The sequence below is a fragment of the Alligator sinensis genome, unplaced genomic scaffold (assembly GCF_000455745.1).
Source record: "Alligator sinensis unplaced genomic scaffold, ASM45574v1 scaffold1040_1, whole genome shotgun sequence".
Lineage (NCBI taxonomy): Eukaryota > Metazoa > Chordata > Crocodylia > Alligatoridae > Alligator > Alligator sinensis.
In genome coordinates, this window is record NW_005843167.1 from 44,661 (window position 1) to 61,922 (window position 17,262).

Consider the following 17,262-nt stretch of genomic DNA (forward strand, 5'->3'; position numbering starts at 1 on the left):
ATACTGAGGGTTTCCTGTACAGGCAGTCCTTGGACTTATGACACAATTGGTTCCTGAAAACTGCATCTTAAATTGAAATGTTGTAACTTGGAGCCTATTTTCCCATAGGAAATAATGTTATAAATGCGGGATTGGTTCCTGAACCAAGGCTTGATGCCCTATTTTCACCAGAAATAACCTAGAATTTTGTACTCAATCACTTATAGATGAGTAATATACATTATGTATTTATATTATAAATAACAATCATATTGATTTGGAAGGACTTCTTTGAGGTGACTTTGCTGGACTTTTTGAAGGGCTCTTAGTTGGACTTTTTGAAGGGTTCTTGGCTGGAGTCTTCTCAGGAATCTTGGTTGCAGGTTTTTCTGGAGTCTTGTCTGCTTTCTTAAAGAAAGTGTCCAAGGAAGTTTGGACAGATGTTCTCCAGGGAGATGGGTGATGCAGTGAACTTGTTCACTGGTGTAGCGTCACGTAGGATCAAGCATTGTAAAGTCGAAACTGATGTCAGAAAGTTGAAACAGGGTGTCAATTTATAAATGTTGTAAGTGTGAAACGTTGTAACTAGAAATGTTGGAAGTCGAGGACTGCCTGTACTGGAGACCATGCTGTGGGAAGCCACATGATTTAATTGCTCTTTCTAGCTCTGATTGATACTGTGAAAAAATCATTCTGCCTGTCTGACGCTTCCTGACGCTCAGGGTGAAATCCTGGCACCACTGAGATCAATGGGGGCTTTGTCATTGAATTCAATGGGCCAGGATTTCACTCTTAAGATTTAACAATCTGACTTCCACCAGCGCTAATAGAAGTTTTGCCATTAACTTTCAAAAGGAGGATCAGGGCCTTTGTTACCTAGTGCTTTTGCCATACATAAACCAACTGGAAGAGAAACCACATATTGGGAACTGATTCTATTTCTCAGGCAGCTGCTCTGAAACTCTTCATTTCAAAGAGTGCAGCTACTATCTTCCCTTTAATTGTGCAGTCTACTGTCCAAAGCCTGCATTGTTGTAGCTGTGTTGTAACTGACTCTTTACATCTCATCCCCAGGCTGTTGGTGTGTAGCTGACACAGGAACAACTTCTTCATTTTTCACAGTTTGTTCCCAAGTAACCTCCTCTGATTGCCAGGCTTTCCCCCAACCCTTATTACACTCTCCTCCTTCTCACTGTGTATCAACAAGGCACTGAATCTTGTATCTACAGCATAAACATGCTTAACCATCTGCCTGAAGCTCCCCAGATCAGACCTGTGCTGATTCAGACAATCTGCAACTCATAGAAGAAGGAAGAGAAGGAAGAGCCAAGAGAAGAAAGTTGCTTTGTCATTGTGCATCCCCCTTCCTGTAGGGTATTCAAGCCCCCACTAATCATCAGGGATCCTGGTTTTCTCTGATTTAAAAAAATCCCCAATTTTCAGATTTAAAAAAGTAACCCAAAATCCAATTTTTTTCTGTGAGATATATATATATATATATATGTATAAGTATGTTAGTGACATTTCATCTTCATTATGGAAAATTGTGGATTTTGGTTTACTTTTTTTAATCCGAAAATTGGGGATTCTTTTTATCAGAGAAAACCAGGGTTCCTGGCTAATCATTAAGCCCACCCTGTCTCTGAGACCATTTGGGATATGGGACTGAGCATAATAACAGTTTTGCTTAGCAATGGTGAGTCATTCAGGATGCAAAAGTAACACCAAGAGGAGAATGTAACTGATAATGCTTCCTTTGTTGAACAGATATTGGTTTGCATTAGTGAGTTCAACGGTTTCTCCATATACACAGGAGAGGGCATCATGAAAGGAGCCATTGCTGGATAAGAAACTAGTGTGTCCAGCAAAAACATAGTGTTCCCTGTAAAAAATAATGATGTGAAATCTGCTACTAACATAGAGAAGCAGCCTTATGATGAAGTGAAAAACGGAACTGAAATGAATAAAACAGAAACTGTGCTTGGCGAAGAGAATTGTTTTTGTTTTAAAATTGGATACAAGAGAACTTCTCTCATAACAGGAAAGTAAATGCTTTTCTTTACAAACTCCTAAGCCAGTTAGTCTCAATTTTTTTAGAGTCAAGGCACCCCTTGGAAAATACTAGCTTAGTTTTCACTCATTTTTACTTCAGAAAAAATAATAGAGAAATTCTTCTGTTGCAAAGAACTGAGAATAACTACAATAGGTCAGCATGTTTTTAATACTATACTCCTATTTGAAATCTGTGAGGGCGTCCAAACGTGCATGGACGTTTGGTTCCCCGGGGACGACTAGGCAGCTACTTGTCCCCAGGGAATATCCATGCCACGTGCGCTTTGACACATGGCAAGTTACCCCAGGGGTGGTAGGGGAGGCTGGAGCCAGCACTGTGCTGGCCCCAGCAGCCTTACATGGGGTTCTGGGGGCCTCTTGGGGCTGCAGCTGTGGTGATTCTGCCAGGCAGAGCCTGGCCAGCAGCTGCAGTGCAGCTCCAGGTGGCCTGCCTCTGCTTTTCAGCAGTGTGGAAAACCCAGCAGCGTGGGTTTTCCACAGGGGAAAAAAAATGGAGCAGCGCATACACCAACAGTGTGCCCTTGCAGCACGGAGAACACTGAACTGTGCGGTATACTGTGCTGCAAACTTGTTTGCTGTGCCACATACCACACGAGCATGCTCATCTGGATGCACCCTGTGGGTTTATTTTGTGAAGTATGTTTGCACACCTAACAGTGCTAACACTATCCAGCACCCTTGAAAGGATCTCAAGGCACCCCAGAATGTTACAGGATTCTTGTTGAGAATCACTGTCCTAAGCAAATCAGAGCATCTACTGTTCTACAGAAATAAGAGCATATATTCAGGATCTTGTAATAACCCCAACAGGTCCAATCCACCTTATGGCCCTGAAAGTGATGTGCCAAACATAAGTGCTTAGGTATTACACAGCAGTAATATGATAAAATCCTATGGTCTGTGTTACACAGGAGGTCAGACAATGCAATATTTCCTTCTGGTATATAAAACTTAGTATAGGTACAATAAAAACTCTTACCATTATTATTAGCTAGTATTGCTGGTATATTTTATTATTTATCATAATCAACTTAATTTCCCAGCAATAAATATAATCTGTGGCACTGAACCTTTCTTTACCCAGGCTCTACTGGATTTTTTAGTTTTCTGGGTAAGAGCTTGGGTAGTATTTTCCCAAGACTTTAGCCTAAAATTCTTTCAAACATTCATAGATGCTAGGGTTGGAAGGGACCTCCACAGATCATTGAGTCTGACCCCCTGCCTAGGCAGGAAAGAGGGCTTGGGACAGATGAACCAAAGAGCGCTGGGGTCAGATGACCCCAGCCAGATGCCTATCCAGCCTTCTCTTAAAGACCACCAAGGTAGAGGAGAGCACCACCTCCCTTGGAAACCCATTCCAAATTTTGGCCGCCCTTACCACGAAGAAGTTTTTCCTGATATCTAGCCTAAATCTGCTCTCTGTCAGTTTGTATCCATTGTTCCTCCAAAAGGAAACTATGCTGTATTGGCCAGGAATCAAACCCAGGCCTCCCACGTGGCAGGCGAGAATTCTACCACTGAACTACCAATGCTCATATGAAAAGTATTTTGGCTGAGAACACTGCACAGAAACCACAACACCAGACAGCAAGGGCAACATGTTCTTATGCACATGTTCTTTAAAAATATAAAAAATAGCTGCAGGTAAGTTGTTTACATCCTCTGCAAGTCCTCTCAGATACTACACACCTCGCATCTTAGATGTCCTGGGATTTATTGAAAAAAATGCTTGTCTCACTGCCCAAATCAGATATTTCCCTAAAGAAAAGACTAGAGTCTATTAGAAAAACAGGAGAGTCTGTTTATTTATTCAATAGTATTTTGTTTCAAAAGGCTTTTTTGAGCCAAAGTGAATGCACCTTGTTCAATCAAGCCTGATACAATGGCTAGGAAAAAGGCCTGGGAGCCACAGCTTGCCTCCATTTACCCGTCTGTAAAATGTGAAGAGTAACATGGCTCCTTGACCTGCAAGGAAGACTAACAAGTGCATGCTACCCCAGTGTTCTGGCCACCAGTGAACTCTGAAGTGCTAGTTCTTTGCATCTACAAGACCTTACAACTCAACTTTCCTTACGATTTTTTTTGTCAAAATATCACTCGACCTTGACTGGATCGCCTACACTTGGTCTCCAGCCAGTGAGATCCAAGATCCGGGTTCCTGGCCCTCCACTTCAGAATTCCAGGAAGAGAATGAGTTGGGACATTAATTCAGAGCATGCCTGTTCTGTTGAGTGAGGACAAGGTATGCCCGTCAGACATGTTAGAGCCTTATCCTGGCTACATTCATAAACTTTAAGGGTTATATCCTAGGTCTTTCAATAACTGCTGGCTCTTGCCACAACATTTAATTTTCTGCCAAGAGTTTCCTTCTTGCTGTTTTCTCAGGCTGTGATGCACAGGCCTGGGGATATATGCCCCAGGTATGGGGACACGCTGAAAGCTTTTCAGCTAAGCCAGAGCTATCCAAATTGTGTCTTGCAGGTCACATGCAGCCCCCAAGGGGTTATTTTTTATGGTTCCTGGGCTCCCACCCAGTCACCACTCCTGCTATTGCTCCAGCTGCAGCAGCAGCCAGGGCCTGCTTTCTTCCCTCCTGCCAGGGTGCAGGGATGGGGACCCCAGCTCATGGTGCCAAGGGTGCCTGTGGCTGAAGAGCTGAGGGTAGGAGCTAGGACACCACCCACGCAGCACAGTGCAACAGGGTGGCAGGGGAGGAGGGCGGCAGATGTGACCTTGGGCTGTGTGACACCCAGAGGGCCCATGGCTTGTTCTGGTGCTGCCCACATGGCATGAGCCTCTGGCCACTTAGGAGTTGGATAGCCCTGACCTACACCAATGCTCCCAAGCTATAAACCAACACCTGCAAGGGGCACTGCCACCACCTTTGTATTTCAGGAGCTAAAACCAATACAGCTACACACAAGTGAGCAATCAGGACTGCTTCTTTCTCAGAAAGGACTCTTAGGCTGACTCCTATGTTACAGTTTGTTCCGAGTTACCATCAGGATAGCTAAATTCCACGAAAAGAATGAGTTGGGACATTAATTCAGAACATGTCTGTTCTGTTGAGGGAGGACAAGATGGACTCAGCCTTTTTTTGTACTGAGTCTCTCTAGATTTGCTGCTATCCTGTCATTCATCACTTAACAGATACTGCTTTTGCAAGCTAAATGTGAATATGAGATGGGTCTGCATGGAGAAAGAGAACATTCGGCTGACCAACCTACTGGACAGATCGGATGGGTCTTTTTACTTTTAATTCAGAAGCATAAAGGAGTTGAGAGTCAGTGGAACATAGCATGAGCTACAGTGGGAACAGAGGGACCCTGCAGAGAGTAATCCTTTAAACAGCCAAGCTCAACAGGAAATGTATGTTAAGGCTGACCAGCTGTTAACTGCTTTAAAGAAAATCCTAGGAAGAGAGTAATTCAGATGATGGGCTGTTCTGTGTCTGAAGCAGAGTGGGAACACAGGGACCAGAAGGAAGTGACAATTTTTGCCCAATCTGGCCATGAAAAGCGGTCTATAGCCATGACAAATGCATAGCTGCAGACCGCTTCAAGAATGGCTGATTGGATGAAACTGAACCCTCATTGCATGAGGGTTCAGATGAAGATGTTTCAAAACATAGCTCTTCTGTAACTTGTGTCTGCATTGCCTTCCAGCCTGTCACTGTTTTCAGAATGGGAAAGGAGGGAAAAGGGAGCAGAGGGAGCTCTGTCTAGGTGTTTTTCAGCCTCTGCTGGGGAGGCGCTCTGATTCACCCACCCCACTTCCAGGGCAGGCTGGGGAACCCCTAGAAGGAGCTCCCTCTGCTCTCCCCCCTACCCATTCTGAAAACAGACAGACTGGGTGGGGGGACCACTCCTAGGGAAAACTGGCTGCAGATTTCCCTCCCCCTGGAACCAACAGGGAACTTCTGTTTGGTCAAGGGGGTTCATTGCAACTCAGAATGTTTGCTGCAAAGTGTTCTGAGTTACAGCAGGGAGCTACACTTCTGTCTGCACCCACAAGCCACTTTACATAGAGAGAGGATGCAGTCTGTGATTAATTCAAGAGCGATGTCCTGCAGAGACTAACAACCTATCACACCCAGGATGTACTTCTGTCTTCTGACCCACCCTTCCTTATAGCAGCAGTGGCAGTTGTGGAGCAAGATATTTTCAGCAGATTAATGCTCAAGTGCATTACAGGGCACCTGCTCCTCCACATTAATTAATTCCCAGAAATAACCTTTGTTATATTTTACAGCTTCAAGTAGTACCATCAACTTGAAACCTAGTTACTACAAGTACTGCTGCAGAATTCCCTCTTCCCTTGTGCCCACAGCCAATCATTGTTATTTTATGGGCACATTTTTCTATTCATGAAAATGTTTCTCTCTCCTCTATTGCTGAGGGAAGGACCCACCAAGTGTGCAAGGGAAACAGTGAAACCAGATATGCAGAGGGTGCTATTGATGCACAAAATAAAAAAGTATGAAAATTCTCCTCTGCTCTTGGGTGTTTTAACAATACCACAGCCCTAAAAACTTGCAGACAGAGTGAGATTCTTAAGCTATATGCCCTTCTAATATGTTACAACTTTTTGGAGATGCAGTTCAAAGGGACCAGTGAGTTAAAACATGTGAGAGAAGGACTATATTTGAATATTTCTCCACACACACACTTGCACAAACACATAATTCCTTACGGCACAGTACAAGAGAAATATTTTATTAGATAGTCTTTAGGTTGGATATGCTATATAAAAAGTCATGAGAGAGTTCTGCAAACCATGGCTGTACCAATTAAACTAATGAAACTTTATTCCATACCATACTATTTGGTATATTGAACCTGTCATGTATATTACAGAAAAGATTATTTAAGAATTTAAGAGAGATTACTGATTTTTATGCTTTTGTCTGAGAAATTGGGTTCCTCAGCAGTCAAATCCAACTGTACGTAGTTCTATGAAACCAACCCATAAAACCCCTCTAAAATGCTCTAACTTTTCTGTATGTAACCATGACAGGGAATAAAAAGTCAGTATTTCTTTCAGTTCCTGAGCTAAGTGCTAATGCCATGTCCTCCATTAGGAAGCTTGGCATCTCTCCTCACCAGGAGTACAAAGCCATTACTTATAACTCACAGGGCTATAAGACATTAGATTTTACAGTTGGGGTGTTCTAACATATAGAAAACATGTCTATTGTCAAAGGCAAAATCTTGCCCATCCAGGACCTCAAGGAGGCATTATTCAGGACATGCAAGTATTTTTTCCACATTGAGGGGAAAGAGAAAAAAATTCCTTTTGTCAAGTTAGTTGGCTGAAGGAACAGAAGGGGCTGGGATGTTAGAATAAGTCCCAGAGGATGTCAGTTAGGGGACAGAGAACAAGGAAAAACATAAAAAATGCGTAAGTTCATTTATCTCCTGGCTATCACCTCCACTGATTGTGTGTATATATTAAATCAGAAGGAAATAAAGCTGAAGTATCCATTTGGTCTCAAGTGCCTGTCAAACACTACTTATTCCTCACGGTATTTCAGTGAAGTATAACAGCAGTGGAATATGACTTGTCCCATTTTTCAGATAGGAAAAGTAGAGCACAGAGAGGTTATGTGGCTTTCCAAAGGTCACAGGGTAAATTGGTGGCAGAGTTGGAAGTTGAATCCAGGAGCCTCTCTCTTCCCCTGCAGGATACAAGTAATTCCAGTTGACCTCAACAGACAGAGAATACCAGATTGCTCTGTCTCCTGCTTCAAACACACATACACTCCCTCCGCAGACAAAATGTCGAAGGTCAATAAGACCGCTAAGTAGTAGCAATCAAACAACACCACAAGACAGTTCGATGCCAGCTCACTTAAAGAGATGAAGGATGAAGCCACAGCATTCTTGGCCAGAGGGAGCAGCTGCCTCTTGCTCTCTCCACGCAGTACTAAGCACTCTCCCTCCCACTCTGGAAATGACTTTAGCAGTCTGCTCCTTGGAGGCACCAAAGCATCCCAAGAATGATGAAGCCTAAACTCAATAATAAAATTACATAAAATTAAAAGCAGGCACCAGGAAACCATTTAATCATTCCCTAGCAGGGGAGCAAACCTCTGCTCCCAAGTGCCAAAACCTGAAAAACAAACCTTTCAAATCAAGATTTCAGCACAAACAAAGGAGACACATGTGAAATTAATTCAGCTACATTCAGAGTAAGCAGCAAGGCTTTTACCGCAATCATCTCCAGGGCAAGAGTTCTCTTACCACAACAATATCGGTGATTTACAAACAATAGGTTGGAAGGGGGATCATGGTTTTTAATTACTCATTTTATTGAAGATTAAACCGTAATGGATACATACAACTCTTTTGCCTGCAAAAACTAGCATTGGATGATGCAGTACTAAGAGTACAAAGCAAGGCTAGCTAGCATGTGGATGCAAACCACTGTCCTCTACTGGCTCAAATCAGAATTGTCAACTGTGCATTAGCAACTTTCTGGGGTGTTACTTGTAGCAAGCAGAATCTCCCTTTGCCTGAAGAATGGTGTTTGTATCCAAAAACTTGCAAAGAACGATTTATCCAAGTATTTAGTTGGTCTAATAAAAGACATCACATTTACCCGAAGAACCTTGTCTGCCATTAACATTCTTAGCACTCTCCTTTAGCTCAAGTAGTAACAGCTACTTGTACTGTAGTAGCACCTAGAATTTCATTGCACTAAGGACTATATAAATACAGAATTAAAAGACAGTCCTTGTCTGAAAGAGACAGAACAAGGGGATCGTACTTCTATTACTATGAACATTCATAGATTTCATAGACATCAGGGCTGGAAGGGACCTCGGAAGATCATCGAGTCCAGCCCATTCAAAGTGGCGGTGTTATGAAGCATGGGAACAACTTGGCATAGGAGCATACCTGCATGTCAGGGGCTGCAGTGTATACCACTTCAGAGCATACGGCAAGATTAAATAGTTATATGAGATATGCGGGGAATCAAGAAGGGCTGTAATCAATGGCAGAGGCTGCATGTTGCAGAACTGAAGTGCTCTGTCTCAGAAGATGCTACTCTACAGGCATGGACAAAAATTATGTTTTGTCATGCAATCGGCCCCCTGAAGTATTTTATAACAGTGCCCTGACAGATGTGCACAACTGGAGAATACTACAAAAGTGCCTGATCGGAGGAGATTCTGGACCCTCATTACATGAGGGTTCAGATGTAGGTGCTCCAAAATGGAGCGCCTTCATTAACTTCTGTCAGTGCACGCTGGGAGCAGGGCTGGACTTGTGCAGCCCGATCCTTCCTTTAGTGCTGTCTTGAGAGTGGGATGGGGAGAAGAGAGGAGGGAGTTCCATCTGGGGTTTGCTCAGTCTGTGCTGGAGGGTGGGGCAGGTGGATTAGAGCTCCCCTGAAGTGGACAAAACCCCAGATTGAGCTCCCTCCCATCCTGAAGACAGCACCAGAGCTGGAAGGTGTGGGGGCAGTGCTAGGAGAGAAAGGTTGCAGACACACAGCCGCTCCAAACTCGAGCTCAATCCCAAACCCCCAAGATGCACCAGCGAAACTCTGTTGGGCTGGGTGGGGGACGGACTGCTGTAACTCCTGGCGTTTCCTGTGAAGTACCATGAGTTACAGTGGGGAGCTGCACATCTGTCAATGTCCCAAATATTTTTCAATGACTGGTGCCTCAAGAGCAGAACTGCAACCACAGTGAACTGTGGCCACCTGTATTTGATAGTTATATGTTGCCCTCTGTTCTAGTCAGGTTTTTATGTACCTTTTTAGGTTATTTGAGCAGCTTATGACCCCAAGGCCAAAGGAATGAAAGTGCTGGAGGAGGCATGATAGGATTAGAGCCAAGACTGGTGTAGACCAAAGCCCCATCATTCACAAAGTCAGGTCAGCTTGCCAGTGTCAGTCCTTGTTCAATTGTTTTATTATGGGTTTGAAGAAACAGATGAGAAGTGAAATGGTACAACCTGCAGATGGCAAAAATGCTTACATTAGTTACAACTGGCAAGACTGCAAGAAAGTGCTAAAGGAACCAACAAGTGAGGTTACCAGGCAGCACTGTCTGTACTGTTAGATATATCTCTGGCTCACCTAAATGTAACATTTGAACATCATACAGTTTTACCATAAGCAAGGATTATTGTGGGTGATATCTTTTATTGGACCAGCTGGATAGTTGGGAGGGAAATAAGCAAGCATTTGGGTACCACTCTACCCTTCCTCAGTTCTTTTTTCCTTCATTTTTACTACATTTATCCTCATAACACACCTGTGAGGTACAGAGGTACTGCTATTCCATTTTACAGGTGGGGAACAGAGGGCATTTTTAAACATGTAAGTGCCGCAGCACTGGGTGCTTTGAAAAGTGAAAACGGTGCTGCAACGCTTGCAGTTGTATAAGTGTCGAAATACGTGTCAACACTGAGAAAATGGCAGTGGCGTACTTCTGAACTGCAAAACATCAGAGGTGCTTTAATTCAAAAGTGCACCGCCTCCATTTTCTGCACACTGGTGCACATTTTACCACATACAACTGCACATGGCACAGCATGGTGCATTTCAGCTTGCAAAGCAGACTTGATTGAGTCTGCTCTGAGCCTGCTCTGAAGCAGCGGATCTCCAGTGCACCGCAGAACGAAAAAGTATGCATATAAATGCCCAGAAAGACTAAATGATTTGCCCAGTCACCTAGGATGGCTGTGGTAGACCATAGAAACGCCCACGTCTCCAATGTCCCAGTCTGACATTCTCCCATGACACCACCCTTTTTCCCCTGGCAAATAACATTCAGTTTAGAAAACACCAATTTGAAGAAATCACTTGAGCCATTCACACACGTATGTTTCTGTCAGAGTAGAACTTAGCATTTGAAAAGAACAACACACAAGCCATTTTGGGCAACTTGTTGCATAACAATTGTTAAAAAAAGCCCCAATCAACATACTTAAAAGTATATAAAAAAGGATAGAAAATAGTAAGATGTCATCAAGTATTACCAGTGCATCCTAACCTTGAATACTGTCTTTGCATTATTCACCCACAAAAGGATACAGCAGATATTTATTTCAAAAGGCCAGAGGAGAGCATTGAAGCTAATCAGAGACATGCAAAATTCCAGAATGGGAGGGTTTAGATCAGTGGGGGCCAACCCTTTTTGCAGGTGTGCCACAAATTAACTCCACACCCTCTGAGTGCCACTTTGATTCCTTTTCTCCCTCTGATCTGCTGCTGTGCTTTCTGGTTCCCACCCTGTGCTTCCTGGTTGATCTGTTGCTCTTCTTTCTGCTTCATACCCTGCGCTCCCTGCCTGATCTACTGCTCTGCTTTCTGTTCTCTGCTGTACCTGTAGCCCTGACCAGGAGGACCCCTGGGGACTGCAGGGCCATTTCCCTGTCTCTGGTCTGTTCATGTCTCCAGGCAGTTTCACTGGGAAGTGTCCACAGACTCCTTGGACTGGTTTGAGTATGGACACTTGTCTGATATGCTCAGCTCGGTGTCCTCCTCCAACTTGAGCACTTGTTTTGAACTTATGACTCTTCCATCTCTGTTCTGTCTTTTATTTGTCCCAAGCAATCAGTGGCATGCCCTTAGGCGGCCCCCATCACCAAGGGGGGCTTATAGCTCTACTTGGTGGGCTTCAGCCCACATTCCAGAATGACACAGCACAAGGCCTGTCCTCTCCCTGAGGCCCTGGCTGGGACAGTCCCCAGGGACTGTGGGGCCATTTTCCTGTCCCTGGTCCATTCAGGTCTCCAGGCAGTTTCACTGGGATGCATCCATTGGCTCCCTGGAGGGCCAGTGGGCAGTGGCTGGTGTGCTCTGCTCCATGTCCCCCCCTTGGAGCACTTGTTTTAAACCTCTGACCTCCTCCCAATCCCTGTTTGCTATTCAGCAGTCCCCCAAACTCAGTTGGCACACACCCAACAGCCCCCTCTAACGACGGTCGGGGGAGCTGACTGCTGCTCTGTGGGCATTAAGCTGTGTTAACCTTGCGTGTCACACAGGCCTGTCCCCTCCCTATCCGCAGCGTGCCACACGCGGGGCCTACTTGCAGCACCCGTGCCGCAGGCCCCACCCCTAATTTACAGGTAAGATCTTGAGCACAGGGAACCAGCGGGGCTGAGGTCCTGAGGTGTTTCCTGCTACAAACAATGGAGGCTGGAAGAAACGCAACGAAGGGAGGGCATGAGCGGGCCAGAAAAGCTCTTTAAGCTGGAGGCGATGCCGGCACGAAAGCAGCCCCGCACAACCCGCCAGTGCAGACGTCCAGCCGGAGCACGAGGCACATCCCCCTCAGAACACAGACAGCCAGGCACCAGCCCCAACTTCCGGTTCCTGTCCCCCACTTCCGTCCCGTAAAACTCGGGGCAGAAGCATTTCCGCCCTCACTACTGCGAATGTCCTCTTTAGGAATCGGAAGTTGTCTACTTCTGAGAGCACCACCCCCTTACCGCAAGTACGTCACCAGCGCAATACCCAGGGTGCTCGGAGAGACTTTTCTTTCATTGGCTCTCCAGGGCTGTTGCTCGGGGTGACGTGCCGCCCGGCAGTGATTGGTAGGTGTGTGCACAGGCGCAGTCGGAGGGCTCTGCCATGGCAGGGGAGAGGGTGGTATTCGTGAAAGCTGGAGGAGGTGGGGGAGGGGTTCGGCCGCGGAGCTGCGCGGCTTGGGCAGGGCCGGACGCCGTACGGGGGCGCTTGGCAGTGGGGGCAAGGCTCTCTGGCACCCCAGGCAGCGTCATCGTTAGGGACCAGAGTTAACGCGGGCCGGGGCTGGCCGCACCCCTGGGAGCCGAGGATCCAGGCTGCTCCTGGGCACAACAGGCACCGACTCCCCTACTGCTGCTGGGTCAGCGACAGCCCCCAGAGCATTGCGGGCCCAGGCACGAGGGGTGTTTCCTTTTGTCTGTCACTTCATCTGTACCTGGGCCTGAAACCTCCGCGCAGAGGGCTGGACTCTGCCACGCAGCGTTCTTCCCCGAACAGTCCCAGATCAGCGCGGGTCTCGGAGCCAAGTTATGATCTGCTAAACTGAAGGCTCAGCTTGCAGATTTGTAGTTTTAAATGCACCGCATGGCTGTAGGACGTTACCCAGAGGGGTGATGTGGCTGGGGACCTATCTGAGATTACAAATTAACAGAGTTAATTTACCTGTAAAAAAAAAATATATATATATATACACCATCTGCTCTGCTGAGCATTTCTTTACCCGGACTCTACTGCGATTTTTTTCCCCAGATAAAAATCGTATGCAGTATTTTTTCATGGTGTGTAACTAAAAGTCTCAGACAAGTGATCTTTACAGAATATAAAAGTTACTGTAGACAAGCTGTTTACATCCTAACCTCTGCCATTGTTCTCAGACACTAAATGCTTAGACTTCCTGGCAGTGCACCCCCTGAGAGTGCTGGTGCACCCCCTGACAGCCAGTGTTCCCCACTTAGGCCACTGGCAGGGGGGCAGGCGGGAGCAGTGGTACCCCCCCACCGAGAGTGCGGGCCGGGGAGTAGGGGTGCCAGGAGAAGCGCTGCCTGCACTCTTGGGTCTGCACAATCAGCTGCAGGGGGATGCCTGCCCTCCCTGTTGCTGACTGGCTGCTGGGGGGGGGAGCAAGTGCCCCCCCCTCCCCCCCCAACTCAGGAGGCATCAGTCGCCCATGCTTCCTGGGGTTTCTTTCTTTCTTTAAATCTTTCTTGTCCCACAGCATAAATCAAATATTTCCTTTTAAGACATGATTATTCTCATAGGAGAAGAGAAATAGAACATGGTCCAGTTTACATGGACCGTGGGGGGTTACCTTCCTCTGTAACAGGCTTCCTCTGGCGCTCTGTCCAGAATCTCTTGAGAATATATAGACCTTTTATAAAAGCAGGAGGTTGGCTGTTGTGGTTCCCCTGCTTTACCTGTGGCAGGTTAGGGTGTTATGTCTTGTGTTGCATCTGGGTTGACAGGGTAATTTTACAAAGAGTTTAGATTATGGATTTGTGTGGGATGGTTTGGATAGGGATGATCCTGCCTCAAGCAGGGGGCTGGACTAGATGACCTCTGGAGGTCCCTTCTAGTCCAATTTCTCTGTGATGTCTATGAACGGATGGATGCCATCTTTCCTCAGAATTATCTGAAGGATCTTTCTTTTTCATTTTAAATAGGTCATTCAAATTCTAGGGGATAAGTTTCCATACAGTCTGGTTGCAAAAAAAATTGACTGTAAGTGCACAGTTTTTTTTCACTTGTTAATTGCTGACATTTTAAAGACTAGTAGCCGTTTCTCAAATGATTCCCTCCCCAACTTTTTTTTTTGCAGTACCAGAATATCAAGGAGAACCAGATGAAATTTCCATTCAGAAATGCAGGGAAGCTGCAAAACAGGTCATTTGCTTTTTCTTTTTACCACTGTCACAGGTTTTATTAAAACATTGCTTCAAAGTAATCAACAGTTTTGCTTAAACAGCCCGCTATGATCAACAAGCATGATGAGGCACTTTTTGGCTAGTGGAAAATTAAATGCTCATGAACTGACTGAGTCCAACGGAAGGGACTCAGAATATTTAAATATAGCTATAGAAGAATGTATCACTGCCCTTAGGGGAATCCAGGTCTGGCCCACAAAAGGACTGTATCTGACCTATAGAACTAACACTAGTGCTGCCATGTAGCGGCAATCGATGGCAGGGGGATCCATGATATAAGGTGCCATGCAGTGGCATGTGGCAGAGACACAGATTGGTGGCAACTGGCCTACCTTAAAGCTTGAATTAACAAACTCTATTCATTTGGCTTGCTGCTTCTCAGAGGATGGCCTGCCTTAGATCTTTTTCTTATCTGATACAAGCTGAGAATGAGGTCAGCTCAGCTGGCTTTAGCTGGTTTGGGAGAATGCTGCTACAAGGATCTCCATCTCAGGCAATTAGTATTCTTGTCTTTGTAGCACAGGGACAAAGTAAAGCATTTTGAGTGTGTGATCTGCAGTCCTCTGGCCTCCCACATCCCTAGAACACAGTTCATACCTGTTCACGAACTGACAGGGCTCCTTTGTTTTTCTACCTTATCATTTGATTGGTAGTGATGTTGTACTCTGTTAGCCTCTGATTTTAACAGGGTGCCTTGAAAAAAGCCTGTAAGAAAATTCTTTTTTTCAAAGACAGTTTGATTGTGGATCTGATGAAAGGCATCAGTGTGAAAATGCAAAAAAACCCCTCCTTTTTCAGACTCTCATTCCCCAATAAAGAAGGAAGGGGCCCATGTGAATTATTCAGATTAGCTCTGCTCAGTGATCTAAAGCAAAACTTTTTTCTGCTTTGGAAGTGCGACTACCAGCTATTGGTGGTAGGAATCACAGTTTTTTTTTCTTGCCTGCTTTCTCATATATAACCTCAAATTTAAGGAGTTTGGGTGCTTTGCTTTCATGAAGCTCTTAGCATTTTGTGGAAATAATGGTGGTAAGAAAAATGCCAACTTTGGAAAAGGTGTTGTCCCCTTAAATCTAATGATTCTCTTTCTATCACTTCCACTGTGCAGATCCAGGGACCTGTTATAGTAGAAGATACTTGCTTGTGTTTCAATGCCTTGGGGGGACTCCCAGGACCATACATGTAAGTGAAACTGAAATTCATGTATCATTTTATTGCACAACTGTAGATTGTTGGGAATGCTTCATGCAGGGCTTTCAAAACTCCTTGAACTCTTTTCTATGTTGTTGTTGTTCTAGCTCCTACAACTTCAGCTCAGACAAGGAGAATGGAGATAGAATTCATACTTAGGTGTTTCTTGTTTTTATATATGTTACTCTAAAATTATTGCTTGTGACATGATGTACTCCCAAACTGCTGCTCCCTGTCACTGTACCCATCTTTGGGCCTGGCCTTGCAGAGGAATCCACATGAATGGATCTTTGCACCAATTCAGACATCACTAGCAGGATCAGCTTTTGTGACTGGACAAAAATCATCCCCAATACAATTACATCAAAGTTATTAAGGGGTTACACCAAGGAGGAATTCTGCCCATTATACTTCATCTACAGAGAAAGAGCTACTATAATAATTTTTAAAAAATTCAAGTCACTGGATTTGTATTACTGCATAACGGGAATCTTGAGACTCTTGTAGTTCAGTGTGTAACAAGATTTCCAAATATAGGGGCTTTTAACTAGGCTAACAAAGTTCTGCCTTATATCTTGACACTGTCTTTTGTTTTACAGTTTCTTTAACATTAGCACTGCTTAGTCAAGTTACTAGGGCAGGAAAAAGAGAAGCTGGCGTATGACTATATTGCAAGATGATTCACATGACTATATGACTGGGCATATGATCATTCCCCAAACATGAATGAGTTCAGTTAGCTAGTTGACAGGAAAGAGCTGATCTGATTGTCACTTGTGATGTGCCCAGAGTTGCACAGCAACTTGAGAGAAACCTAGCTCTCTTGAGTTCCTTAGGTCAGCGTTTTGCAACCCCTGGGTTGCGATCCAAAACTGGGTCACAAGAATATGTGAAAGGGCCGCAAACAAACTTTAAAAATGGATCAAGCTGTAAAAATGGATTCTCCTTTAAAAGGAGAAAAATGTGGGAACCCATGGGTTTTCCCTTGGAGGCTGGCAGAGTTCCAGCCTGCAAGGGGCTGCCTGGGGCCCTTGTGCCCCACACAGAATCTCTCTCCCTGCCCCACACACTTGGGGACAGGGGGCACCAGGTGGGGAGTGAGGGGCTCTGGGTCAGGACTGGTCATCAAAGTTTACAAATGGGTCTTGGTACAAAAAAGTTTGAAAATAAATAGCAAAAGAATTTTAGGCCAGAGAGCTACAGAAGCATGTATTTAAGAAACGGGATCGGATTTTACAGTGAGCCTGAAGGTGGTGGACCTATGAGCCTGCACAGAGCTCCACTGATTTTAGTATTACTCCGAGGAGTGCCCGATTTGCTGGTGTGAGGGGTAAATTGGTATTTTATAGCACAGGATTACTAGGAAAACTGTGAGAATAGAACCCTCAGTAGAATGTTACACTAGAAATGTTTCCACTGATGATAGCAATGACCAAAAAGTAACTTCCAACTAATATTTGTTCTCTTTTTCTTGTTTCAGAAAATGGTTTCTAGAAAAGTTAAAACCAGAAGGTATCTCCCTCTGAATATTTGTTCAATGTCACTTGCTGCTCAATGATAGCATGTTCCTGGGAAAGAATGCCACCTTGCAGCAACACAAAACAGATCTCTT

The 17,262-nt window shown here is 44.9% G+C and overlaps 1 protein-coding gene across 1 annotated transcript in view; it reads left to right on the top strand.

The window, feature by feature from the left end:
* Positions 1 to 9,976: 9,976 nt before the first annotated feature.
* The window catches only part of ITPA (inosine triphosphatase), a 12,300-nt gene continuing 5,014 nt past the window's right edge, over positions 9,977 to 17,262 (top strand). The window contains exons 1-5 of the mRNA XM_025194181.1: positions 9,977 to 10,088; positions 12,240 to 12,605; positions 14,354 to 14,418; positions 15,568 to 15,641; positions 17,131 to 17,162. Of these exons, the coding sequence (XP_025049966.1) occupies positions 9,977 to 10,088; positions 12,240 to 12,605; positions 14,354 to 14,418; positions 15,568 to 15,641; positions 17,131 to 17,162 (649 nt within the window). The remainder of the gene's footprint in view (positions 10,089 to 12,239; positions 12,606 to 14,353; positions 14,419 to 15,567; positions 15,642 to 17,130; positions 17,163 to 17,262) is intronic.